Raw genomic sequence first — 27,751 nt, forward strand, 5'->3', positions numbered from 1 at the left:
ACTTCGTCCGCATGGTTAGAAGATATATGTTAGGAATTTTTGAACGGAAGCCCTCGAAGATGAATATTTATCCCCCTTTTTTACCACATTTTCCATTGTATCTTCGCTCCTATTAGTTGCAGCGTGATGTTATATAGCCTATTGCCTTCCTTGATTATAATTGATCTATTCAACACAAAAATATTTTTTCAATTTGAACCAGTAGTTCTTGAGATTAGCGCGTTCAAACAAACAAACAAACTCTTCGGCTTTATATATTAGTATAGATTTGCCTTTTGCCCGCGGCGTCGCAATCGTTGATCGTAGCTGTAAATACATTATCCTCCTTTAACTAAGTTGGATTGAAGAAGCCTATGTGTTAATCCAAAGTGTAAGCTGTCTAAATAATAAATTATATCGAAATCGGTCCAGCCATTTAAGAGTGAAGAAGTGTCAAACACACCTACAACTCTCACTTGTATGATATCGCATTTTTTAAAATCAAAAACTATTTTTGTCACGTCTAGATGTGTATCTTGTACATTTTGTAACAATTCTGCGGTTAGAATATCTCAACTTGAAATTATTGATACGACGGAGCCGAGTGGTTAAGGTCGCCACGCGAAACCCACTGAGCGCGACGTGTTAGTTCGATCTCCGCGTAAGACAAGCATTTGTGTGATCCACGAATGCTTGTCCTAAGTCTGGGTGTCTTTGTGCATGTGACTTGAATGTTTGTGAAACCCGAGACACAAGGATTAAATTCCTTAGTGCGGGAGACGTTTTATTCTAAAAAAAACAATGTTTACTGTGTATAATTTAATTAATTTTCATCGATGTCTTTCCAATTACAATCGCCATTTAGAAAAGGATGCAAATATTCGATTTGAATAGAAACCACTTGATTTCAAACTAGTGACCTGACTTAATAAGATGTTAACTTAAATATCATAATTAACACTTATATGATGGTATCTTAGAATCTGTGACATTAGGTTAGCGGGGACCATCGTACTTAGTAAGCGTCAGAATTTTTGTATTGAATAAGCATTTCTTCGAGGAGCGAGTGGCTTAGCTATAACCGCATAAGTGAATCGATCACAGGCTGAGCTACGCTTGACGCGGTTGGTCCGTAGTTGACCATCTTTGTCATAACGACTTCCTCCGTGTTTCGGAAGGCACTTCAAATTGTGTCTCCCGGCTGTTATTCCTAAATCTTTGACAGTCGTTAAGGGTAGTCAGAAGCTTGAAAAGTCTGACAACCAGTCTGACTAAGGGGTCCCGTGTTGCCCAGGTAACTAGGTTGAGGAGTTCAGATGGGCAGTCACTCCTTGTAAAACTCACTTATATTTATTATATTTAATTTGAAGATATTTTTTTTAATCCCTAGAGAGAATAAAAATATAATTCACACAAGAAAACTCATAACATAAACGTTTTTAACATTTTGTATTGATTAATTTATAAAACAAATAATTTTACGATCGTACTTAAATCTTCATTTTATAATACCTCGGAATGTTATGTACTTATGTAAAAAATGTTGCTATTTCCTGTTTCACGTTTGTGTTATATTATGCAGCGGTCGAGACGACGCACTTGACCTAGGGATTCAGAGCTATGAACGTTTTAGACGCGGCACGAAATAAATAAAGTTAGGTACTGTTATTACGCGATGAAGACCGGATCATGATCTCGTCAAAAATCGGGAAGGATGCGGAGGTCTGGCAGAAGGATGTTTATGCCTTTGCTCAGCACTGGGATACTATACATATACATTAATGTAATGCACGGTTAATCTTACGGTATTAGGTCACCAAGTCAATGCTACAGTACACCACGTGCAGTGCCGTATTATCCATAAGGCACTTTAGGCCAGTGCCTATGGGCCCACAATGACCGGGGGCCCACCACTCCCGATGAAATAAAAAAAAAATATGAAACCACGTTAGAAACCCACATTATTGACACTATGCGTCTAAAAAAAAGCTCGATAATTTTTTCACTGTTGAAAGTAACTTGAAACAAGGGGGCCCCCGCTCCTTTTGTTGCTTCAAGGCTTCGGGGCTCCTGGGCCCCTAGATCCGGCCCTGACCACGTGTCGCGTGTTCGATCCCCGTTTAAGACAAGAGTTTGTGTGATCCACGAATGTATGCCCATGTGATATGAATGTTTGTTAAAACGCCCGCGATACAAGGAATAAATTCCTAAGTGAAAATAATTCCTAAGGAGTGAAAGCAGAAGTTCATCAAAAAGAACGAATGTTTTTATGGAGACGGCGCGGCGAGATATATCATTTAAATAATTTAGTCAAGTCTTGTCTATAAGTTTATAGCTCTATGTTATAAACATCCTTCACCTTTAAGTATTTTCGTTTTAATACGTATTAATAAATACTACGCAACACGATGCTTGTAACTTATAATTCGGGGTTCCCTTTAATATGTACCTACTTGTAATCCGGTCAAGTGCGAGTTCGACTCGTGACTCTTAGGGTTCTCTACAATATGGCTTTATTTACAATTTTACAGAGTTAAATATTTACAAGTTAAAAAACAAAAAATAATTAAATCAAAGCATCAAAAAATTCATCGGCATCGCCGCCGGCTGGGAGTGTGCCCAAAAGGCTGGCAGCATTGCCACGTTGATCTGAGCGAGGTAAAAGCCAGCCTTTGGGTCACGAGAAGTGTCAACGAGACGCTTTGCTAGGTCTTTAAAAAGCGTTTTGGCACTCGGCCCTCACGGCCCAAAAGTTTCAACCCCAAACGGCTCAAAGAAGTAACTACCAACTAGATTACCAACATGGCTTTAGATAATAAAATCAGTCAAAAGAATATGGTGGTAAAGCCCTCAAATTTATTGTTCACCCACAAACAAATTTATCGCCGTAATAATTGTTGCTCAATATTTTTATATTTGTTATAAAGGCAGCGGAATACCCATCTAGCTATTACGGTTCATGAGTTGCAGCCCGGTGACAGGCGGACAGACAGCGTAGCCTCAGTAACTGGTTTATTTTATTATTATTTATTTATTTATTAAACAGGTACATGATAAGAACATTAAATCTGATGCAATGTCCAACAAAACTATCGACACAGTTTGTCTATTGGATCTCGTTAAACATTTCTTATACATAGATATCTAGGTATGTAAATTAAGTATAGTATACAGGCTGTCCCAAAACTCAACGATAATCTGAGCCCGGATGAAAGGCCAAGTGATAACAGATCAGGGAAAAATATAAAAAAAATACCATATCACTCAGTTCAGCGATAAGAGACATTTAAAAAGTTGAAATTCGACATCCCTCGTCGCATTTTTAAGTCCTGTGATCACCAATATGACAATTTCGCTGTGAGTATTTTAATTCCAGGATCTTCATTAACGATTCTATTATTCGAAACTATAAATTAATGCAATGAAAAAAATTTTTTTTTTGCAAAAAATAGAAACAGATTTCTTTCCCTGATCTGTTATCACTTGGCCTTTCATCCGGTCTCAGATTATCGTTGAGTTTTGGGACACCCTGTATAATATTATGGTAATGTGTTAGTTAGTTTTCGATTCTACTCTTTTATTACGGAACCCTTAAAAGAAGCTTACCCTAAAAAGTCGTAATAAGTAATTAGCTAATCAATAATAGTATGAGAGGAAAAAACTATATTTTTAAGAAGGTTTATACATATTTCCATGCAAACATTTTTAATTTAAGAAATGGTTACCGTGCGTGTTGTCTTCGCGTACCTTAGCCGCATGCAGAACTATAAAGCGTGCATGTCATTGTGTGTGTATGTTTGTTACGTATTCACGTTTAAACAACTGAATCGATTTCGATAAAATTTAGTACTGTGGTAGCTTAGATTAACGGCTAGTTTTATCCTACTTAGGGCCGATTTTTCAATCGCCAGATAACTTTTATCTAACTAATATGTTTGATGTTCTGACAGCTTTTGTATAGAAAACTAGCTGTTGCCCGCGACTTCGTTCGCGCGGTTAGAAGATATAAGTTATGATTTATACCTGCCCTGTTTTTTTTCACATTTTCCATTGTATCTTCGCTCCTATTAGTCGCAGCGTGATGGTTTATAGCCTAAAGCCTTCCTCGATGAATGGTCTATTCAACACAAAAAGAGTTTTTCAATTTGGACCAGTAGTTCCTGAGATTAGCGCGTTCAAACAAACGAACAAACTCTTCAGCTTTATATATTAGTAAAGTATAGATATGTCAAAAGTCCATATTTATTCCTCAGATAGAAGTTAACTGATGATTGAAAAATTAGCCTTTAGTTAAGAAGAGTCATATGTTTATTAGAAACAAGCAAGCGATAACTACTTGTTTATATTAATAAATTATTAACATATATTAAAAGTTCCCTGTGCCGTGACCTTAGCTGGCATGTCGCTTGGGGTCAAGGTCAAGGTGACCCATCAATATTCGTTTTGAACAAGTTACGACATCACTGGTTAAAGATTTAATGGATGGTGTTATGTGAGAGAAATACAGTAGATTGGATTAGATTAGAATATTCTGTATTGTACACCACAGAATCACAGCAATGATTTTTACAACATACAGTGTTAGGGTACAATGGCGGTCTTTTCGCTAACTAGCTGTTGCCCGCGACTTCGTCCCCGTGGGTAGAAGATATAAGTTATGATTTATATCTGCCCTGTTTTTTTCACATTTCCCATTGTATCTTCGCTCCTATTAGTCGCAGCGTTATGGTTTATAGCTTGAAGCCTTCCTCGATGAATGGTCTATTCAACACTGAAATAATTTTTCAATTTGGACCAGTAGTTCCTGAGATTAGAGCGTTCAAACAAACAAACAAACAAAATCTTCAGCTTTATATACTAGTATATAGATTATTATACTTAGGGACCTGCTTCACCGCTTCACATTAATTTTGTTTTATTTTAGGCTTGTCAGCCACTTCGTATGGATATGTAGGTAGCTAACTAATATAAAAGTTTAAAATTCGGATTTGAAAATGTTGTTTTAAGACTAAAATAAATATTAATTGTTAAAACTGATGGATAATATTTGCGCGTTAGTAACATCTCACATAACACCATCCAAATATATTTGATTTATGTGTGAACTTGTAGGACACTCCACAAAATGTTTGTTTTATATAAATAAATACGGAATTATATTGTTAACACCCTTGAAGACCTAAAATAATTATTAAATCATCTTTTAAAAAACAATAACATGTAGATGATGAAAAGTTTTAGGGTATTTCATCATCGCGTAAACTTTTAGGTATGGATTGATGACCATTCATTTTTGATCATTTTTTCCAAAAAAAAAGACAGGTAAAGTGATGAATCAATATCCTATTTGCAGAATAAATGATTTCGTTTCATTTTACCCACGTTTTTATAAGTACACTCACTTTTCTTGTTTGTTTGTCGCTCCGGTTGGATTTTTGCAACTCGATTTTGATGCACTTCCCGATAAGCTAGCAGGCTGAAATTTTCAGAGTAGCTTCAAACCTGAAGATAATGCAATTTGCAACTATAAAAACGGCTGCACCGACTTCGGTAAAATTTAAACATACATCTGTGTATGTCTTTGTTAAAAACGATTATAATATTCTAACATTCCGTTGTTTTAGGCAATAGGTTGTAATCGAAGTTTGTGATTGATTACTGTCGCTTGGGCACTTGTCATGTATTATTGTCTAAAATTCAGTTTTGTGTTACTCAGTCAAATGAATGTTATATTCTGTAGGAGAAATAAATGTCTTAAACCAGAATTGAACCCGCGCCTCGTGTACACAAATCCATGCATACATTGGCAATGAAACATTCATGGTCCTGATAAAAAAAATACAATAGTTTTTCTTTCTTTCTTTCAACAGTGATGTCGAAATTCGGTGTCCGCGTCGACGCGGCCGTGTCTGCGCTGGGAGGCGGCGCAGGCGCAGCTCTCGACGAGAACGACTTCATCGACGCCAGTCGGCTGGTGTACGACGCTGTGAGGGAGATACGCAGGGCTGTGCTCATGAACAGGGTGAGTTGGAGAGAGAGGGAGATAGAGAGAGAGGGGGAGGAGGGAGAGGGGGAGGAGGGAGAGTAATGTGTGTCATTATATTGCAGTTGTTTACAGTGTCATTACGTCTCTAGAAACTGGTGATTTTAAAAGTATTAACTGTCAGTGAAGGATCGCTGATTTTCTTTATTATAAAGTGCCTTAAGGCTTATTTAGATGACGGCGACGCGAGAAATATCATACAAGTTGCAATTGTTGCAAAACACTGCAATAGCAACAGAAGTGACTGACCATTGACGTCAATGTACCGCAACTTGCACGCTATTGCAATCTCGCACCGTCTAAAACGGCTCTTATCGTGTCTATAGCAGGAAACTATAATTAAACAGCAAAATCGGCAGCAAAAAAAGAATAGCTGCACCCGTTAATTTTGCGGTGCATACAGCTCCATTTCGCCTGGATCCGCTCAAAAAAGCACACTTCTAGACTTCTTCAATTCCGTGCATTTGTCTTGTAACTGTAAGTTGCCGGTTCGATTCCTGCACTTTGAAAAACCATGTGCAAATAAAGTTAAAGTTAACTAGCAGCCACATGCTGTCTCATTGTGACAAGTATTAAATGTGATCCGAATGTATATACTTGTCTAAACAACAAGAGACCTATATGCATGCAGTATCAGGTTACCACAACCACGTTTAAATCAACCTTCTAATATAGGACGAGGAGGAATTAGACCCGGAGGATGTTGAACTGGACGAGCACTACACGCTGGAGACACGCAGCAAATGTAAGCAACCAACTTGTGGCAGGTTGCCTGGTTGCCCGAGTCTTGTGTTTAATGTGGATGCTACCGGTTGACTAATTGTTGTTGCTTGGCAACCGTTCTTTGAATTACGTGTTTAAATGAGTCTTGTTTTAAATAATGCTTCTGTGAATGGATATAAATATTGATAGATGAGGTAAAAAGGTACGGCTTCGCGTTTAAAAATAACATGAAACGTTAATTTTACATTTAATGACAGTTTTATTATGAGATTTCTGTAAGGACGAACCGACAAGACTCCTTAAATTACGAACTCCTTAAAGGACTCCTTTTCGAAATTACCATTCATTGCTAAGATAATGTTGTTTATATTCATACCCAGAAGTTGTGTTTAAAATATGACTAAATCTCTGTTTAAACACGTTGTTCTTGTTTTGGGCAACCATTTTCATGGTTGCCGGAGTCATATGTTCATGTGGTTGCAGTTGGTTGCTAATTGTGTTCGTCTATTTTTTGGTTGTCCGTTAATGTTGTTTTTGTTGGATCGGGTGCCGTTGGTTTGGGTTGATAGCAACCAAGTTGTATTAATTAAGTTCCTTTGTCATTAATAAGTAATTAAGACGCATGTCTTTTGGTTGCTAACAACCTAAAAGTAAACGGTTGTCCGATCCTTACATTCATCGTTTCGTCATTAAAATTTCGTTCGAGAAATTGAAATATAATTTGGATGTTGAATATTTGAAGAATTACATATTGAATGTAACATGTAGTATTAATACACAATGATTAATTGCGATCCATAATGTACATGATCGTTTTAAAAATATAATAATACAGAAAAAATACGGACCATGTCGGATACAGCAATACCTTAGGAGAGAGGAAGCATTAATACCCTTATATTTAATAGTACACATAATATAAATATGTATAAACTATGTAGTTTATTAGACCAGCTGTTGGCAGCGCCATTGCCTCCAACAAATCGAAAATGATCCCATAAAATCGGGATAAAAACTATCCTATGTGTTAATCCTAGCTTTTGTAAACCATCTGTGTACTAAATTTCCGAACCCGTTTTAAGGATTTTGAGATAAAAGTCGTTCACTTTAAGGTACAAAGCAGCATTTAAGTATGCTCGTAGAGGCGACGAAATGTTTAATGAATCCAAATTATATTTCAATTTCAAATATTTTTAATACCGTTGTATTATGAATGTTAATATAAGTAACTGTTTACTTGACCGTATTTATCGGGATCGCTCGACCAGTGTCAGACCTGGCCGCGTCAGCTCATGATTAAGGACTCAGGTTGGGTCTGAAACTAGTCGGGTGATCCCGATAGATACGTGTAAGAACGTTACTGCTAACTTTCTTTAATTTAAGTATTTACCAAATAATAATGAACGATTACATACATATTAACATTCATTATATAAAAAATCATCGACCATTTTGTGTTTCGTCAAGACAGGATTTTCTTTTAAACCCAATACAATGACGACATACATACTTTTTCGAGTCGGTTGAAAACAAAACCCTGTCTGCCAGCATGTTTGATGTTGTGTTTGTTCGCATGTATACTAAAGACGAGCGAGGACCTCGATACCGACACGGAATTCGAACCCGTCGAAGATATGACCATGGAGACTAGGAGCCGATGTGAGTAGCCGGGGTTATGATAGACGGGTGTTAGTGGGGGTCAGGTGAAGAAAGGTTGTGAGGTTATGTAGCTTGGGTTAGAGATGTGAACAGAAAGATGTTATTGAAGATATGATAAGTAAGGTGTCAGTAGCCGGGGTAATGTTAGACGGGTGTTAGCGGGGGACAGGTGAAGAAAGTTTAGGTAGGAGAAAGGTGGGCGTAACAGGGGTAGTAATGGGGTAACGTCAGCGGGGGTCGCTGTTGAAGTGTAGAATGAATTAATGACCCCATAAGTAACGCGTGACGGGTCTAGTGCTAGCTCATGTACGTGATTACATGTATATGATATGACTTATCCAAAGTAAAATTAATTTACCTTAGAGTAGACAACTATAGCAATTTAAGTAGGTAAATATCGGGGTAAATTTATAGGGGTAGCAAGTTAGTAATATGCAGGCGAATGATTAGGGGTAATCTAATAAGGTGGTCGCGTGTAAGTGGAGTGGTTAAATTAATTGGTGATGGCTGTGGGGTAACGTATTTGGTTTAATGGTATCTGTTAATATAACTGGAAGTGGTTGAAAAAAATGTGGGATTTTTGGTTTGCTTTTTAATAAAATGAATTGGTGGTTAAAATTAATAAAGGAATGGTAAATTAAATAAGTAATTTGGGTATGTTAGTATAGTTTTTTTGTTCTTTTCATAGCGCTTGGGTTTCATCAACATTTTTAGATTATATCGGTAATAGTACAGTCGACAATACATCAGAAGAAAACAATAAATGTCTTTTTTAATTTCTTGTATTTTCTTTTCTAAAACATAAATCGAAATATTTAAAAATATAAGCTAGCCTAGCTGCCGGTGGAGAGAGGAACCTCACGATGCTTGTCGTGTCTAGAAGTACCGCTCTCTGAATCAAACCCTTGACCCAGACGCCCAACGAGAGCCTCCGAAGGTGTTGGTCGGGATTTCAATTATTATTTGTCACACGATAATTAATAATAACTAAACATTTGAAAGTATTTTTTTTTTCAATTGTTTATGATGTGATGTTGACTGTATTATTTTGCTTTAAGATGCTTTAGTCATATGTTAAGGTAAGGTTAGTTAGTCAGCTTTTCCTAAATATATTTAGTTTTGTTTTGTCATGTATGTAAGTTTTTAACATTTAGTAAATATAGTTTCCCTTAAAGATAGCACTATTTTAACTATTATCGGTATAATAACTATCTGAGACGCTTCCCAAATTGATAATGTCAGACTTTCTTAAATCTGTAATTTTAACAAATAATCTGAAGTCATTAACACTCATATACAGCATGGCGTTACAATGCGATCATTAATGCCACCATTTTAACACCACGCTGTGTAGTTAACTCTTAATTTTTTTTTGTTCCATATCTAGTTATTTTAATAATTGTCTATATGTTAACAGCGAGCGCTCACACCGGTGAACATGGTGTTGATGAATACCCGGACATCAGTGGAATTACAAACGCCAGAGTAAGTACATGTCTATGAATAAAGTAGCTGTATCCAGCGACTCCGCCCGTTATATATCGAAAATTATCGCACAGGTACATGAAATCGGGATGAAATCTATCCTATGTGTTAATATAGGTTATAAACTGTCTGTGTAACAAATTTCGTCTGTATCTGTTCAGTGGTTTTTGCGTGAGAGTAGCAAATATTCATCTTTTAACTTTCGCGTTTATATTATAGGATGAACCTTTATTTCAAGCAATTTGGTTTCGACTCCTAAATGTTTTAAGGATTTTTTGATTCAGAAAGTTGTAAAGCAAAGTACAATAATCTTTTTTATGTCCTTAATCATGTTATTTTGTCCTTTTTTAATTAACTCCAGTTATTCTTAAACTTTAAATAAATGCAACAGATTGTAAACAATTTAATTCGCACACAAAATATAAAACTACAGTTTTCACAATACAAATCTTACCCCGACAAAACTTACCCCGTTCAAACTTACCCCAGGAAGCCATGCGTAAGATGACAGAAGAAGACAAACGCAAGATCCTCCAGCAAGTGGAATTGTTCCGAAGGGAGAAGATGACCTTCGACAACGAAGTGGCCAAGTGGGATGATGCTGGCAATGACATCATCATGCTAGCCAAGCATATGTGCATGATCATGCTTGAGATGACTGACTTCACAAGGTGAGGGGCAACCAATTAAATACTCTTCATCAAATCTATCTGGGTTTTGTTGTTAGGTTGATGCTTTCAAGTTGTAGAACCTTCTGTCTGTCTGTCAGGTACAGAGACCTCAAATATGTGTTTGTCTGCCACGGTACCTACACACTTATTTTGATATTGTACTATACAGGGTGGAAGGGACATCATACCGATTCCGTGGACCAGGGGTTCTGGACATGATTCCAGACCCCCTGACTTGGAATTTTTCATGAATCGGTTTATTCATGCGGCTTGCTCGCGAACTCCCCCACTGCTTCAGCTCATGATTGAATGATGATTGTTTTAGTTTCTTCTCTCGCAGCAAAAGCACTTAGGAAGCGGTGAAGGGTGGGCGAAACTGGGTGCTGTCCAATGTAATCTGACCTTCAGAAAGTGCTACTAGTGTGATTGATTGCCACCAGAATATATCTCATGACCCGTGAAATTTCTTGGTAGAGGACGGAAAAGTTTGTGGGCTATTTGAATAAAAACAAAACTGGTACAAAAGTTTTTTTGTCTCATTCTTGCGCTAATTGCACTATTCTTGAGTCTTCGTACAACTTCAGCACCCTCAGTGGCGTGAATCCGTCTCGCATTTCACGATAATTTTGGTATCCCAGCACCACCCCGAAACTCTTAGTTGAGTAAACCTAAACCATCATCATCATCATCGGCCTAGCCTTTTTCCAACTATGTTAGGGTCGGATACCAGTCCAACCGGTTTCAGCTAAGTACCATTGTTTTACTAGGAGCGACTGCTTATCTGAACTCCTCAACCCAGTTAACTGGGCAACACGACACCCCTTGGTTATACTTCCAGTCAGACTTTTCAAGCCTCTGACTACCTGTAACGACTGTCAAAGCTGTAGGAATAACAGCCGATACCCACAATTTAACGTGACTTCCGAAACACGGAGGAACTCGTCATGACAAAGATGATCACCCATCTACGGACCAACCGCGTCATGCATAGCTTAACCTGTGATCGAATCACTTATGCGGTTATAGCACAGCCACGAGCCTACCTAAACCAATCATACTTAAATATTCATCGTCTACAGAGGCCGCGGCCCCCTCAAGACCACCATGGATGTCATCAACGCCGCCAAGAAGATCTCCGAGGCTGGCACCAAGCTTGACAAACTGACGAGAGAGATCGCTGAACAGGTAAGTTATTGAAATAGCAGTCTTACCGTGACCATGATACCTGCAAAGGTGTCGAAACGTCGGGAACTAAAATCTAAAATTAAACCGCGATAAAATCCGTAAAAGTAGTTTCATTTCAATGTCGTAACATTCGTGAAAACATAAGAAACCACCAGGTATGTTATATCAGAAGTAATGGCCCACTGTTGGGCAAACTTTAGTACTTATAGAGTAGAGGGTCTTGACAATTGCTGCACGGCTAGCCGAGTGGTTGAGTACACCACGCCAAACCCACTGTTCGCGATGTGTCGTGGGTTCGATCTCCGCGTTGGACAAACATTTGGAGAATAGAAATATGATATTATAAATCTGTATGCTCAGTCATATTATCCTTTTCATTACTTCATTAAAAAGTTACGCAGATTAGTCTGACCGACTTAACAGTCTTTTTTTATTCAAAATGCCCTATTTATATTCTATCTTTCATCCCTCAGTGCCCTGAGTCCTCGACCAAGCAGGACCTCCTGGCCTACCTTCAACGCATCGCTCTCTACTGCCACCAGATCCAGATCACCAGCAAGGTCAAGGCCGACGTCCAGAACATATCCGGCGAGCTCATCGTGAGCGGGGTAAGTCGGGGGTAAAATAACCGGTTACGATTCGGATACGGTTTTCATCCGGTTCGGATCCGGTTGTTGTTTTTAAAGTAGGAGTATAAACCGGTTGCGGTTTGTTTCCGGTTGTTATACGGCTGTTGTTTTTAGATTTTTCGCAGTAATTTATTTTTCGTCGCGACTAGAGTTGCGTCATGTTTTTGTATCATCTGGTTTTTTATTATTTTTGAATTTGACAATACATAGCTAGCTATAGCTTATAAACGAATGAATCAAAACAGTTACAAAAAGACATTATTTCAATTCAGCTGTCCAGTTTCGTAATAGCAACCGAAATTTGTATCGGGGTTTCTTAAAATCTTGGCTAAAAACCAGTCTGTAAATGTCCCTTTTACATTCGTCTGTTGGAGCCAGATCTGTTTTTGAAAATTTTAATGGATTTCAGATAGTAAATTCTTTTCATAGTAGTTAATTTTATTTTAATTATATATTTAGAACTCACAAACGCAGTCTGAAAGCGCCCTCGTGGTCTCCGGGGTGAGTTACATGTCCGGGTTTACTGTGAACGTCGTCCGGTAAATTAACCGGATAGGTTGAAGTATGTGTCGAGCCTTGTGAAGTCATTGTCCAGTTGTTTATCGTCTGTTTTACAGCGGCTGTGGGGTTACCTTCAGGTTTCTAAACTGATCTGATCTTTGCTTTGTCCTTGTAAGGGTTGCAGACAAATTTACAAACTTTTGTTATATTTGAACTTAAATTATGCAATGATGCGTATGTATTGACAAATCCCGACTAGTTTTGGGCTTAAACGGAGTTTTCATTGATTAGTTACGGCACGGGTCGCGGTGTTCGATCCCCGCTTATGGCAAGCTTTTCTGTGATCCACGAATGCTTGTCCTGAGTCTGGGTGTCTTGTGCATGTGATTTGAATGTTCGTGAAGACTCCACAAGACGCAAGCATTCAATTACTTAGTTCAACAGAAATAAGAAGTTTTCGCGGTGATTGAGTTGGACTCGTTCGCCCATCACGTCAGCTCATGATTAAGGACTCCGGTTGTGTCCGAAACTAGTCGGGCGATCCCGATACATACGCGTGAGTAAACCGTTGTATCATTTAATATTACATGCATTTTCAATTCGACTAGATTGAGGTATACCGCGCTTCGTTGTAAAGGACAGCCTTGCTACTGTGTTCGTTTTAATGCGGTTTCTGTCAGGTTTAAATCCGGTTTTAAAACCGATTCTGTCTAAGTAAGTCACGCTGGGTGAAGGACTTGTATTTCTCATGTGTTTGTTTATACAGTTCATAATATACAATTGTCTTTTAGTTTTGAAAGTGGCCTTGTGAAGTATTTTCAATGCTTTTGTGTCAGTTCTTATACGGTTTTCGACCGGTTTTATGTTATTGGTGACTGGGTTTATTATATGTTTGATTGTGTTCAAGATAAATTTTATTACACTATGACTTTTAATTTCTACACGTATTTTTTGATATCTCTTCATTCTTTGGTTGACTGGTAGAGAATGCCTCAGACATTAAGTCCGCCATTCAAAAATTAAATGTTTTAATGTATAAGAAGTTTCAATAAATAAATAAAATGTGATTGGTTATTTTTCAGCCAATTCTACCATTTTTAATTGTATTTTGTCATTGGTAAATCTTATTTATGCCTATCTTAGACTACAAACTACTGCAGACCTTAGCATTATATAACATCAAAATCCTAGCCTTTTCCCAACTATATTGTGGTCGGCTTCCAGTCTAACCGGATTCAGCTAAGTACCAGTGTTTTATAAAAAGCGACTGTCTATGACCTCCTCAACCCAGTTACAGACAACACCGTGATTCCCCTTAGATAGACTGATTGTCAGACTCTCAAGCTTCTGATTACCTGTAACGACTGTCAAAGATGTAGGAATAACAACCGGGACCCACAATTTAACGTGCCTTCCGAAACACGGAGGAACTCGTTATGATAGAGACGGTCACCCATCTACGGACCAACCGCGTCAAGCCTTTTTTTGTCGCTGGTAAAAAATGCTGTTACGCATCCGCCGGGGGGGCGGGAGAGAGGTATGTGGGACTCCCTGGTGAAGGCGTTCGCGGTATCCCCACTAAAAAGACCCATCGGCACTCCGACCTCGCCTGAGTGGAAGGAGCCTGGGAGTCTATGTCGTCCAGTCCCCCACCAGCGACTGCCTTGTGGCAAGCCCCTCACGCTCCCCCCCAGAGGGGAGACAAACCGCGTCAAGCCTAGCTTAACCTGTGATCGATTCTCTTACCATCATATAACATAATATGTTTATTTAAACATTTACAGTTGGACAGTGCGACCTCCCTCATCCAAGCTGCTAAGAACCTCATGAACGCTGTTGTGTTGACCGTTAAAGCTTCCTACGTGGCCTCGACCAAGTACACGCGACAGGGCACCATCGCGGTGAGTGACACTTTAAGTGGTATGCAGGATACACTTTGGGTGGACGTCTGGTGATGCTTGTGAAGTGATTAGGTGGCAATTAGTGATAATAAGGGGATAGTTTAAGTGTTAGGCTGGTGTCACTTTAAGTGGTACGCAGGTTATACTTTGGATGGACGTCTGGTGGTGATTGTGAAGGTGTCAGGTGGTATTTTAGTGATAGTAGATCGATACTTTAAGTGTTAGGCTAGTGTCACTTTAAGTGGTACGCAGGATACACTTTGGATGAAAGTCTGGTGATGCTTTGTGAAGTTGTTAGTGATAGTAAGGGGGTGGTTTAAGTGTAAGCCGGTGTCACTTTAAGTGGTATGCGGGATAGCTTCAAGTAATCAAGGGTTAGTGTAATGATAGTTTAAGTATGGTTTGAAACATATATTATGTTGTTTTATTGATTTTTCTTGATTAAGAGTTTTACATGGACTTCAAACCGTTCCATAGCATACAGCATGTTTTTATAAGTATATTTCTTTATATGTGTAAGCTAACAAATAACTAAACTATCTGTGGACGAATAATTCAGCGTTAAACTACTAAACGGTCACCCATCTCTGTCCGACCGAGCCTAGAGTTGCTTAACCTTAACAAATATACCAAAGAGCATATTGTCTCTGCACAGATGAAAGAAGAGACAACGCCCAAGTAGCTAAAGTCGTCGTTATTATCTTTACAACTCATAGACAATGCAAGTATCAAAATCATTCAAATGTATTAAACTTGATACTTTAATATGCATGGAAATGTATCTATAGTAAACGTTGGAACACTATCGAAAACGGCTTAGCATTTTACAGTATTGATAGGCAGAAATATATAATCACTGCTAAACGAATAGTAAATTTTGTATGTATGGTGTAACGAAAATTTGTTTGAATATTTTAAATGTCATTTGTAAGAAAATTAACAATTTTCTTTGAGAAGGCAATCGTCTGTTTGTGTAATAATATTTCACAATTTTCACAAAACGCCATCTAGTCTGAAACTAAGCAAAGCTTGTGTTATGAGTACTAGACAACTGATAAACATACTTATATATTTCTAAATACACACATAATATAGATAAATTACAACCTGTCACAGAACAAATGATCGTGCTCATCACACAAACATTTGTCCTGGGTGGGAATCGAACCGGGATAACAAATCATCAAGTCTGCTTTGATCTTAGCATGCTAACTAATGTGTTTGGTACAGAGGTCTGACTACTATCATACCAACCCAAATATTATATCGCGTTTTCAAGAGAACTCTTCAAAAGTCCGGGATAAAAACTATCCTATGTTCTTTCTCAAGGTCAACTCTATCTCTGTACCAAATTTCATTAAAATCAATTCAGTGGTTTAGACGTGAAAGCGTAACAGACAGACAGAGTTACTTTCGCATTTTTAATATTAGTAGGGATGTCTATCAGTTCTCTAGTACTCATAACACAAGCTCTGCTTAGTTTGAGAATAGATGGCGTTGTGTGTGGAAGTTGTTAACAGTGCCGGCGTTAGGGGGGGGGGGGCGTGATGGGGCGATGGTCCAGGGCGACAAATTCTGGGGGGCGCCAAGGTCTGAAGTTGGAGTCTCTTGCCTCTCCTGGCGCAAACCCTCAGAACTGTGCTCTACGCTAGAGGTGGAATACTTCCACCGCCAAACGTAACGCTAAAGGAAAGATGAAATTCTTAATACAATTTTACTTGGGATCAGCAAAAAACTAACACTTGATATTGCTTCCCTCAAGTGGGCGCCACAATATTTTCGCCCGGGTTGTCAGTGGCCCTTACGCCGGCACTGCTTGTTAAATATAAAAAAATAAACATATTTGTATGTCGGAAGCTATTTTTTGTATAGACTATTGTTTTCTTATATGTTATAATTGTTATTTTCATTCACAAATGTTGCATTTAAAATATAACTAAAATTTTTCGTTATACAAAAGTAGTTGATGCTTGGAATGTCAAATATATGATATAAACTTGTATAATCATGCATTTATCTATACACGGTGATTTTTTAGTAGTCTTACAAAAGGAGCCCAGTTCATGTATCCGACGTAAAATAACCCTAGGAGCGATTTTTTTTCATCATCAACTAAGATAATAAGTACGAAGAAAATTAAACAAGAGAAATCTGAAATATGCTCTTAAAAATAAAAACGCCGCCGCCCGCGCCCCTCACCATTGTTACAAGCCTCGGAACGCGCTCGCAACAAAGCTGTGTTTCTAAAAAACTACGAATTGCATCATAATATTGAATTAATTTTTTTTCAAATCTCATAAATACCTATTTTTTATCATGAACGTGTTCTAGTCATTGGATACATGAAAAGGCTGCTTTTGTAAGACGACTAAAAATCACGGTGTATACTAGGATATTAAATGTATTGTGAGCGTGTTGCGCGCTTGCCCGCCCGCTAAATATGATCCCATGGGCACATAAAATCGGGATAAAACTATCCTATGTATTAATCCAGGTTGTGAACTATCTGTGTATTCAATTTTGTCTTAATCTAAATAAAATCCGTTCTGTGGTTTGTGTGTGAAAGACGAACAAACATCAATAAATACAAGCTTTCGCGTTTATAATATTGGTAAGAATTTATTAGGGAAAAGAAAAAGTATTTATGTAAAATATATTCTTAAATTTTAATTTCAATCCACAGATTATTTAAAAGAGATACTTAAAAATTATTAGCAACCATTTGCTGTCAAATTGTTATTCAAAAATTAAAGTGTGAACTAGATATAAACTGAGTTTACTATTTAATATGTATTGAAGTTATTTCTGTATTGAACTTGAGAAACGTTTAGATTATTAAGTTACCGAAATTAAAGATGCTAATAAAATTTTTAATTTTGTATTCAAAATATATGCCATGCATATTGTATAAAGGATTCAGGATTGAGCTTAAAGATACCGGCTTTTAATTTAGCGATATGAAGTTACCCCACTGCTGGGCATAGACCTCTTCCCATATATAGAATGAATGATATAATCCCCGTAAAATATTAAACTTGCAAGCTTACTCCCAATAGAAGACTAGTCTAGTCTCTTTCATTCGAATTGAGATCCTATCGGTACTCTAGCTGAAAGTAATAATAATATAGTATTTGACTAAAGCCCGATTTTTCAATCGTCAGATAACTTTTATCTGAGGAATAAATATGGCCATTTGACATATTTTCTATACAAAAGCTGTCAAAACGTCAAACATATTCGTCGAATAAAAGTTATCTGGCGATTGTAAAATCGGCCCTAAATCTTCTAATAATAAAAATCTGTTTTGTCCGTCAGATAGATTTACAAAAAGTATTGAACACATATTTTATATGTTATCAGATCATTAAAAAGTTAGAAAACTTAAAAGAAGTTAAGTTTGTGGGGATAAATACATCACTTGCTAGTAAAAAGCGTACTGGTAAGTGACGTCACACGAGATTTTGAATCACTCAGTCCCCTTCCTTTTTTATTTACGAGATAAATGAAAATACATATTCAATTTTTTTTTGGAAATCTGTCTGACGGAATGAACAGAGTTTTTTTTGTCGAATACTTTATTGATCCAATGGCAAGAGTTTGAACTACGTTTGAACAACACTTAATGATAAGGACCTATTTAGACTATGCGAGAAATATCCTGCAAGTTACTGCACGGATAGCCGAGTGGTTGAGGTCACCACGCCAAAGTCTAAGCGCGACGTGTTAGTTCGATCCCCGTAGGACAAGCATTTGTGTGATGCACGAATGCTTGTCCTGAGTCTGGGTGTCTTGTGCATGTGACTTGAGTGTTTGTCAAACCCAAGACACAATGGTTGAATTCCTTAAAACAGGAGTTTTCTTTTTATACGAAATACATTTCTGGCGATCATATCTCACGTTAGGTATCTAAGCTACGCGTCTGCACAATGTATTGCAACTTGCCTGGTATTTCTCGCATCGTCTGTGTCGCCCTACTGGGTCGGTACTCAATCTTGGTTTAGATTGAAACATTTCAAGGTCGTTGAAATGAAACTACTTTTACGGATTTTGTCGCGGTTTAATCTTAGATTTTAGTTCCAGACGTTTCGTCTGTCTGTTAGTCTGCCCGTGACCATGATACCTCCAAAGGTGTCGAAACGTCGGGAACTAAAATCTAAAATTAAACCGCGATGAAATCCGTAAAAGTAGTGTTATTTCAATGTCTAACATTCGCCTAAGCGAATGTTAGACACACTACTTTACTACCTAACTTTACTACCTAAGATACCACTATTTCAAAGTCGAATCAAAATTGATAATAAATCTAACTGTTTTCGGGAGTATGCTTCATGTTTTAATCTGAAAATGCTTCGGTAACAGAGCTTGGTATGGTAAAATAAGTTTAAGCGGCTAAGTTAAGTAGTATAGGCGGTAACCTGATTTTAACGCAACTCAATTATAAGTCGCTCTTGTATTTAAATATCCTTGTTAGGACTTAGACAATTTAACATCGCATTTATGTATTAAACGAATAGAAAACCTCAAATAATTTGATTGCGGGATGTGTATGTATGTATATCAGTTGTCTAGTACTCATAATACAAAGTTTACTCAGTTTGAGACTAGATGGCGCTGTGATATTATAAAAATAAAACGTTTCTTCATTTTCTGGGCTAAAGTCACAGTCGCAAGGGCTACTTACAATTGAGTTGCGTTTAAAATATCGGCTATATAAACCCCTAAGTTAATAAACAATCCATTCATTTCGCTTTCCAAAATCTTTTATGCGTTCTTTCATGATCGTATATTTTAATTTGCTGTTTTATAATTTTCTAACCAAAAGCGTCCCAATGCAGGGGAAAAATATTCTCTTCGGAAAATTCTTTTTAGGGGTTTTTCTGAAAAAACGATTTTTTTTATAAGTCAATTGTTAATAACTAAGAAACATGCTAAAATGATTATGGAAGCAATAATGGATGGATAAATATTATAAATTGCAATAGTTATATTTAATTTAAGCTTCAAGATAATAATAATAATTGTTGCTAATTATACAATGCTCGAATCCGGACAGAATTATGTAAGTGGTAGCTTATGGTATTAATAGTAGTTTTTCTTGGTAGAAATGTTTGTGGATCTAAATACGCTACACCATTAGCAAATATTCGGTTCCCAGTCTCACCGACAGCTGAACACCAGTATGTTACCTCGCGACTGTCTATCTGACAACACAATACATGTTACTGTAACACAGTATCACATAGTAAGACTGCGTCACAACTGTAATGACTTAACGACTGTCAATTAGTCCTAATTTAGATCCACAGACATTTTTTTTGCATTGAAATGCACATTGCCTCAATGTTTTTTTTGGTATTTAATTCTTTCACATTCATATTTACACATTAATATATAATATAAATTAAAGATAGATATTTAATTTTAATTTTGTGATGGTCCAAGCTGAATAAGTGGCTGGCTAAGCTTTTGGTTTTTAACGACTCCCCTCACTATGGAATTGAATCATTGTGTCTTGGGTTGGGTGCGTGTGACACGCACAGGACACCCAGACTCAGGACAAGCATTCGTGGATCACACAAACGATTGTCCTACGCAGAATAAGCATTTGTATTATTTATCACTGTATACGCTTATATCATTCATATTCAATGCATTTCACATATTCATGTAAGCGTTTAACTTAGTATCTACCTGTACGGTATTAGACTAAGGGCCGATTTTTTAATCGCCAGATAACTTTTACCCGACGACGTTTCGACAGCTTTTGTTAAGAAAATATGAAAAACGGCCACGTTTACTCCTCAGATAGAAGTTAACTGCTGAATGAGAAATCAGGCCTTATCCTTTAGTCCGTCAGACAGAGTATCAAATAATATTGAATAGGTATTTTTCATTTCATCACATCATTACAAAAGTTAAGAAGATTCAAGCAATTAAGATATCAAAATGTATGGTAGTGAGGACTAATACATCACTTGCTAGTAAAAACCGTACTGGCAAGTGACGTTACACGAGATGTCATTACACTGTATCTCCTTATTTTTTTGTTTACAGAATAAAATAAATCAATTCCAATTATTTTTGGAAATCGGTCTGACGGACTTGACAGATTTTAATTGTCAAATACCTTATAATATAGGAATAATGTAATGAAAACATTTTTACCCTAGGCGGGACTTAAACCTGAGTCTTGCCTAAACGGGTATTAAAAATAGTTATCATCATCATCATCATCATCATTAGCTTTCAATAATCTGGACTGCTGGAGCTCACCTTAGTATATGCCACATTCATCTATATCTTGCCCTTTTTTGGACGACCTTCGTGATCGAGTGGCGTACGCACCGGTTTCAAGGTGTCGCTAGCTCTGAGGTCCCGGGTTCGATCCCCGGTCGGGTCAATGTAAAAATTCACATTTCTACATTGTCTTGGGTCTGGGTGTTTGTGGTACCTTTGTTGTATCTGAATTCCATAACACAAGTGCTTTAGCAACTTACTTTGGGTTCAGAACAATGTATGTGATGTTTTCCGCATTTTATTTATTTATTCATCTATATTGAAGTCTATATCAATCATTCAGCACAAAGAAAACCCTTTCTTAGTGCTAAATAATTTGGTAATCTGCATTGTAGTTTTTAGTCGCATTTTATTTCTAATGTCTTTCTAGACAAAATCGCACACCAACATTGTTTACCTTTTGTGAGCCATCAAACAAGTAGATTATGTAACGTGTTTTTTTTTCTAGATATAGACCCAACCCTTATCATCTACTAACAAATCTAGATCATTCACTAACTAAATTATTATTATGACTCGAAACACTAAATCTTACCCGTAAGGTCTATTTTTTTGTTTTTTAATTGAATATTATTTTCCTAAGTCGTCTGATAACAAAATTATTTATTATTGTCATTTACTAGTTGTTGTCCGCGACTCCGTCCGCGTGGACTTCACCTTACAGCTTGCTGTGGTTCCCGTTTCCTTAGAAATGCCAGGATTCAATGTAGCCTTGAACGCTCCCCCCCCCCCATTACTCTCCCGTAAAATCCATTTTATGTATTTTTCATCAATTATTAACCCCTTCCATAGCCCTTGACAAACATACAAAAAATTGATACATCCATATTATAATACCTTTAACCTTCGATTTCAACAGTCTCCGATCGTGGTCTGGCGTATGAAGGCCCCGGAGAAGAAGCCCCTCATTCGACCGGAGAAGCCTGAGGAGGTCCGCGCTAAGGTCCGCCGCGGCAGTCAGAAGAAGCAGCCCAGCCCCATACACGCGCTCGCCGAGTTCCAGAGCCCCGCCGAGAGCGTGTAACGAGGACGTGAGTATAATTAAAATAGCCTGTTATTAGAGCAATACTGGGTGTCGACCATTTAGCTTGTAACCGTCCCACTGCAGGCCTCTCATACAGAGAACGAGCATTGATCACCACGCTTGTGAGCTGCCCCACGGTGGGGCGCCATTACCGAAGCTGTTAATAACACCAGCCTGTAACTGTCCCACTGCAGGCCTCTCATACAGAGAACGAGCATTGATCACCACGCTTGTAAGCTGCCCCACGGTGGGGTGCCATTACCGAAGCTGTTAATAACACCAGCCTGTAACTGTCCCACTGCAGGCCTCTCATACAGAGAACGAGCATTGATCACCACGCTTGTGAGCTGCCCCACGGTGGGGTGCCATTACCGAAGCTGTTAATAACACCAGCCTGTAACTGTCCCACTGCTAGGCATTGACCACTTTTCACTTAGAGAAGGTGCATTGATCACCACACTAGCTCATGGCGGGTCCCAGTTTCCAATATATATTCCAGTAATTCAGTAATGTCTTAGATTAATTAGGAAACAAGCATTAACTTAAAAAAACGGAAGATATTGATCGCCTTTTAATCAATAATATATTTGCCACTAGCTGTTGCCCGCGTCTTCGTCCCCGTGGGTAGAAAATATAAGGTATGATTTATACCTGCCCTGTTTTTTTCACATTTTCCATTGTATCTTCGCTCCTATTAGTCGCAGCGTGATGGTATATAGCCTGAAGCCTTCCTCGATGAATGGTCTATTCAACACAAAAAGAATTTTTCAATTTGAACCAGTAGTTCCTGAGATTACCGCGTTAAAAAAAACAAACTCTTCAGCTTTATATATAAGTATAGATAATTATCACTCCCTGCACATATCCCAAACTTTTTTATTTGTGGTCGACCCCGCATTACTTCTTCTTGTATAGCTTTTATGTTATATATTAATTAATTATTAATAATAAATCATATTTTTGTTACAGATGCTGTATAAAAACATTATTTATTCAATAACATCGTATTCAATAAGCTCATTTATATTAAAACTGAGAGTATTTACTATTATTAATTATTACACATACCACTAAAAACTATTAATGGGGAAATAGGCCCCTTCTCATATTCCATAACTTTCACACAACACCATCTCGTCTCAAACTAAGCAAAGCTTGTATTGTGATCGTGCTCATCACACAAACATTTTCTGGGTGGGAATCGAACCCGGGTCACTAACCACTAGACCAACAGGCCAGTCATGTAGAATAAGGATACTCAATACTTCACTATTTTATGATTGAGAAAAACCCTATTATAGAACCCTATCAGACACAGCAAAGTTTAGAAAAGACGAAGAACGAAGGATTGGATCTATCATGAATACTAAATATATATATATATATATCCGGGGACAACTCACACACGGTTATCTGATCCCAAGCTAAGCAGAGCTTGTGTTATGGTAACCAGACAACTGATAAACTTACTTATATATTTCTAAATACATACATAATATAGATAAATTACACCCAGACTTAGAACAAATGATCATGCTCATCACACAAACATTTGTTCTGGGTGGGAATCGAACCCACGACCTCCGGTATAGCAGTCAGGGTCACTCTAAAAAATGTATACTATAACTAGTAATAGTAAATACTCTTCAAAAAACTCGCGCTATTCGATTCAATCTTAAACAAAAATGACATCTCCTAAACTGCTTGACATATTCCGATGCAGTTCTCGCAGATTGATACGAATAGCGAGGGATTCTAAACTCATAAATTCCACGTATCCTTTTAGTATTAGCGACAATATTATTATTAATATTATAGTAATTTAAGGCATTTTTACCTGCATATTATATCAATAGTCATATTAATAAGGTATATTTATTATAAGCGTTTTTTATTATCGTACAGTTGATGTACCCCCTCCGTGGTCGAGTGGCGTACGCACCGGTTTCAAGGCGTCGCTAGGTCTGAGGTCCCGGGTCCGATCCCCGGTCGGGTGAATTTAAAAATTCACATTTCTACATTGTCTCGGGTCTGGGTGTTTGTGGTACCTTCGTTGTATCTGAATTCCATAACATAAGTGCTTTGGCAACTTACTTTGGGTTCAGAACAACGTATGTGATGTTGTCTGTAATTAAAAATTACCTGAAATTAAAAATACCTGGTGTCAGAGCGTACCCCGCCCGTAGTCCTCTGACGTGACGCAACACTCACTTGAAACATTCTCAGGTGTGTCGCGCCTCACGATGTTTTCCTTCCACGATTTTAGCAAAGATAATTACTTTGTAATACGCACAATAATTGGAAAATATATTCAAATCTTACGTGTATTTGAAATTGCCTGAAAATGGCATATCTCCAGTGAACATTTTTTTGGCCTTGATTTTGTCTTTCAAACTGCATAATCTATTGCAAAATGTATTCAAATATAAAATGCTAGCTGTTGCCCGCGGGCCTGCCCGCATCAATTCGAAAATGATCCCACGATAAAAATCTATCGTATGTGTTAATCTTTGTTTTAAACTATCTGTGTACCAAGTTTCATCTAAATCAGTTCAGTGGTTTTTGCGTGAAAGAGGAACAAACATCCATACATACAACTTTCGCATTTATAATATTAGTAGGATTATATATCACGTGAATTAACCAAAAGAAATCTCTGCTCCATACATTATTATTAATATGAACGCTTATAGAAATATATCTTGTATATGGATTTTATATACAAATAAGCAATAATCATTTAATTATAACAAATAGTAGTGAAATACTATGATTTATGGCAAATTATAGGATTCGTAAGAAATATAGGATCGAATTGATTTTAACGCATTATTTTGGGATGAGAAATCGGTATTTAATTTAATTAAAAAATAGCTCCAATAGTTACCAAAGTAAGTTTCACGGTTTACTCACGCGTATTTATTGAGATCGCCCGACTAGTTTCGGACCCAACCGGAGTCCTTAATCATGAGCTCACGCCCGCTCGACTAGTCGGACAATCCAGATAAATACGCGTGAGTAAACCGTTACATCATTTAAGTATTGATAGTATAAAATATGCCCAATAGTGGGCGGACAAGGGCTTCGGATGATGATGATGATGGCATAATTACATTACAATAAAAGAGAAATTGAAGGAATTGAGAACCTCCCATCTTTTTTAAAGTCGGTTAAAAAGCTAAGACTCTAGAGACGCTAAATTCTTTCTGTATTTTTGCTTTTATGATACTTAAAATAAAACTGATGTTTTCGAAATACCGAGTTCTCATACCCAAAATGGATAATCGTTAAATTAAATCACAGGAGATCCCAATAATCGAATTAACTAATCGATTTGTGATATCGAGTACTCGATTCCAAATCGATTATTCTGGACTGAAGCGAAAGTATAAGATGGCAGCCAAATTTTCTTTAGCTATTTCGTATTATATGTAATAACAAACTAAGAGTTAAGCGTTACTCAAATTTGCGATGGACTTATAAAAACTATTAAACTGTGTTTCTGCAATTTCATATAAATAAGGCATTTGACTAAATCTTATAATATTAATCTGTGTAGTCCATAAGACATACGATTACATAAGATTTACAAATAATGTTGAATACGTATCTATTTTTAAAAGCACTTATTATAATTAAATATATATAGTAGTGAGGGCTAGTAACATCACTTTTTAGTGAAAAGCGTACTGGTAAGTGACGTCACACGAGATTTTAAATCACTGTGCCCTTCATTTTTAACGAGATTAGTCTTTACAAGATACTTAAATATTGTAATTGACCTAGCAAATTCTCAAATTTGAGTAGCACTTAGACATTCGGCTATTAGTGAACTAAAAATAAGTATTTTATATTCTTTTAGTATTAATGTTTAGATAATGTTTGCATTACACTTAAGTCTGATTAACCCACAGTAGTGTCAACTATTTAAATATAATATATCTGGTGTGGGAGAGAGATAGCTATACAGGTTGTCCCAAAATTCAACGATAATCTGAGACCGGATGAAAGGCCAAGTGATAACAGATCAGGGAAAAATAATTAAAAAAGACCATATCTCTCAGTTCTCCGTCGCATTTTCAAGTCCTGTGATCTCTAAAGTCACAGTTTCGCTGTGATTCTTTAATTTCGGTATCTTCATTAACGATGCCATTAATCGCAACTAAAAATTAAAGCAATGCTGAAATTTTTAAATGTCTCTTATCGCTGAACTGAGTGATATGGTTTTTTTTTTAATCCCTGATCTGTTATCACTTGGCCTTTCATCCGGTCTCAGATTATCGATGTATTTTGGGACATACAGGGTGTCCCAAAATACACTTTGTATAACGCTATCACTCTCCGACAATCATGATAATGTTATTTGAAACTCAAGTATAAATGAAATGTATTATTGTATATTAATATTAAGACATTTGTGTTATAACTCTATCGAATTTAGAAATAAATTCCTCACTTTAGATTTTTATTTATTCTAAAAATTTTGTATTGAGAAATATTTGTATGAATTTTTAATAAATGTTGACGATATAATATCCTGTTATATTATAGAGAAAGGGCGTTAATTCTGTTTTTAAATATAGAAGTCGTTTTGAATGGAAACGTTGAAGTCTTTACAACTTGTAATTTTGGAAATAGACAGAAAGACATGATAAATTCAAAATTTGTTTATTCATTTGCTATAATAGGGATGATGACAATTTTTTTTGCAGTGTCCGTCTTGTAGTTTTTGTATAATAATGGATACTTATTTTTAATTTGTCCCGCAAACATAAATTGACCAAATTACAGAGAATGAAACTCACGCGTAACGTCACGATTGAGTATAAATTTTACTCTATCGTTACGTCACAAGCCCCCTCTCCTAAACTTTAAAGCAGTTAATCTTTGTCAATTCTAGTATTTCTGAAAAAGGAAAAAATACGTGTCTCATACTTTTCAATTATCTAACTGAGGGACTAATGAGATTTTTTCTTTGTATACACAGTCATCATCCCTATTATATCTATACTTAGTAAGGAAAAACATCCTGAATTAATAAATTTATGTTTTCAGGACATTATAATAAAAAATTACATCATCTATATTAACTATTGGTCTGTTTGGAAAAATTTTAGGGCGATCCTATGATCATAAAATTTAAATTTTAAACATATCCGAGCTTTTCCATTTCACGACGTATTTTTTTAATTGAACAGAATTAGTGTCATTTTAAGGTTTAGTAATTCTTAGTTTTACTAATATAATATTAAAACGATTCGCTTTAAATATTGCCAACGTTATGACAAAAAATCCAGACATTATTAAACCCACCGTGTTTGAAAGGAAAAGTATTTAAAAACTGCGAAAATTTGGTACAATTTATAATAAAAGATTTTTGAAATTCATTAGAATACTTTCATATAGTGTTTTTACAATATTGAGTTAAAGCATTTTATGTATACCCTCTCGAAAATGATCCCACGTCAATAAAAACTATCCTATTTGTTAATCCTGGATATAAACTATCAGTGTACCAAGTTTCGTTGAAATACGTTCAATAGTTTTTGCGTGAAAGATGAACAAACAACCATACATACAAACTTTCGCGTTTATATAATATAGCTTTTCGCCCGCGGCTTCGCCCGCGTCGAGGTCGGTTATATCGCGTTTCC

General features: G+C 36.8%; 1 protein-coding gene across 5 annotated transcripts in view; it reads left to right on the forward strand.

The window, feature by feature from the left end:
* The window catches only part of LOC113508873 (catenin alpha), a 44,212-nt gene extending 20,676 nt beyond the window's left edge, over positions 1–23,536 (forward strand). Inside the window, exons 15-24 of one of the 5 annotated variants that reach the window (XM_026892032.1) lie at positions 5,850–6,001; positions 6,698–6,767; positions 9,822–9,889; positions 10,379–10,560; positions 11,640–11,745; positions 12,219–12,353; positions 12,834–12,875; positions 14,660–14,776; positions 21,933–22,104; positions 23,067–23,536. In XM_026892032.1, coding sequence (XP_026747833.1) covers positions 5,850–6,001; positions 6,698–6,767; positions 9,822–9,889; positions 10,379–10,560; positions 11,640–11,745; positions 12,219–12,353; positions 12,834–12,875; positions 14,660–14,776; positions 21,933–22,097 — 1,037 coding nt within the window. In that variant the 3' untranslated portion in view covers positions 22,098–22,104; positions 23,067–23,536. Of the gene's footprint in view, positions 1–5,849; positions 6,002–6,697; positions 6,768–8,331; positions 8,405–9,821; positions 9,890–10,378; positions 10,561–11,639; positions 11,746–12,218; positions 12,354–12,833; positions 12,876–14,659; positions 14,777–21,932; positions 22,105–23,066 lie in introns of those variants that run through there. The other 4 variants (XM_026892033.1, XM_026892035.1, XM_026892036.1 and 1 more) reach the window with 4 other exon arrangements.
* Positions 23,537–27,751: the final 4,215 nt, after the last annotated feature.

Source organism: Trichoplusia ni, chromosome 3, assembly GCF_003590095.1.
Source record: "Trichoplusia ni isolate ovarian cell line Hi5 chromosome 3, tn1, whole genome shotgun sequence".
Lineage (NCBI taxonomy): Eukaryota > Metazoa > Arthropoda > Insecta > Lepidoptera > Noctuidae > Trichoplusia > Trichoplusia ni.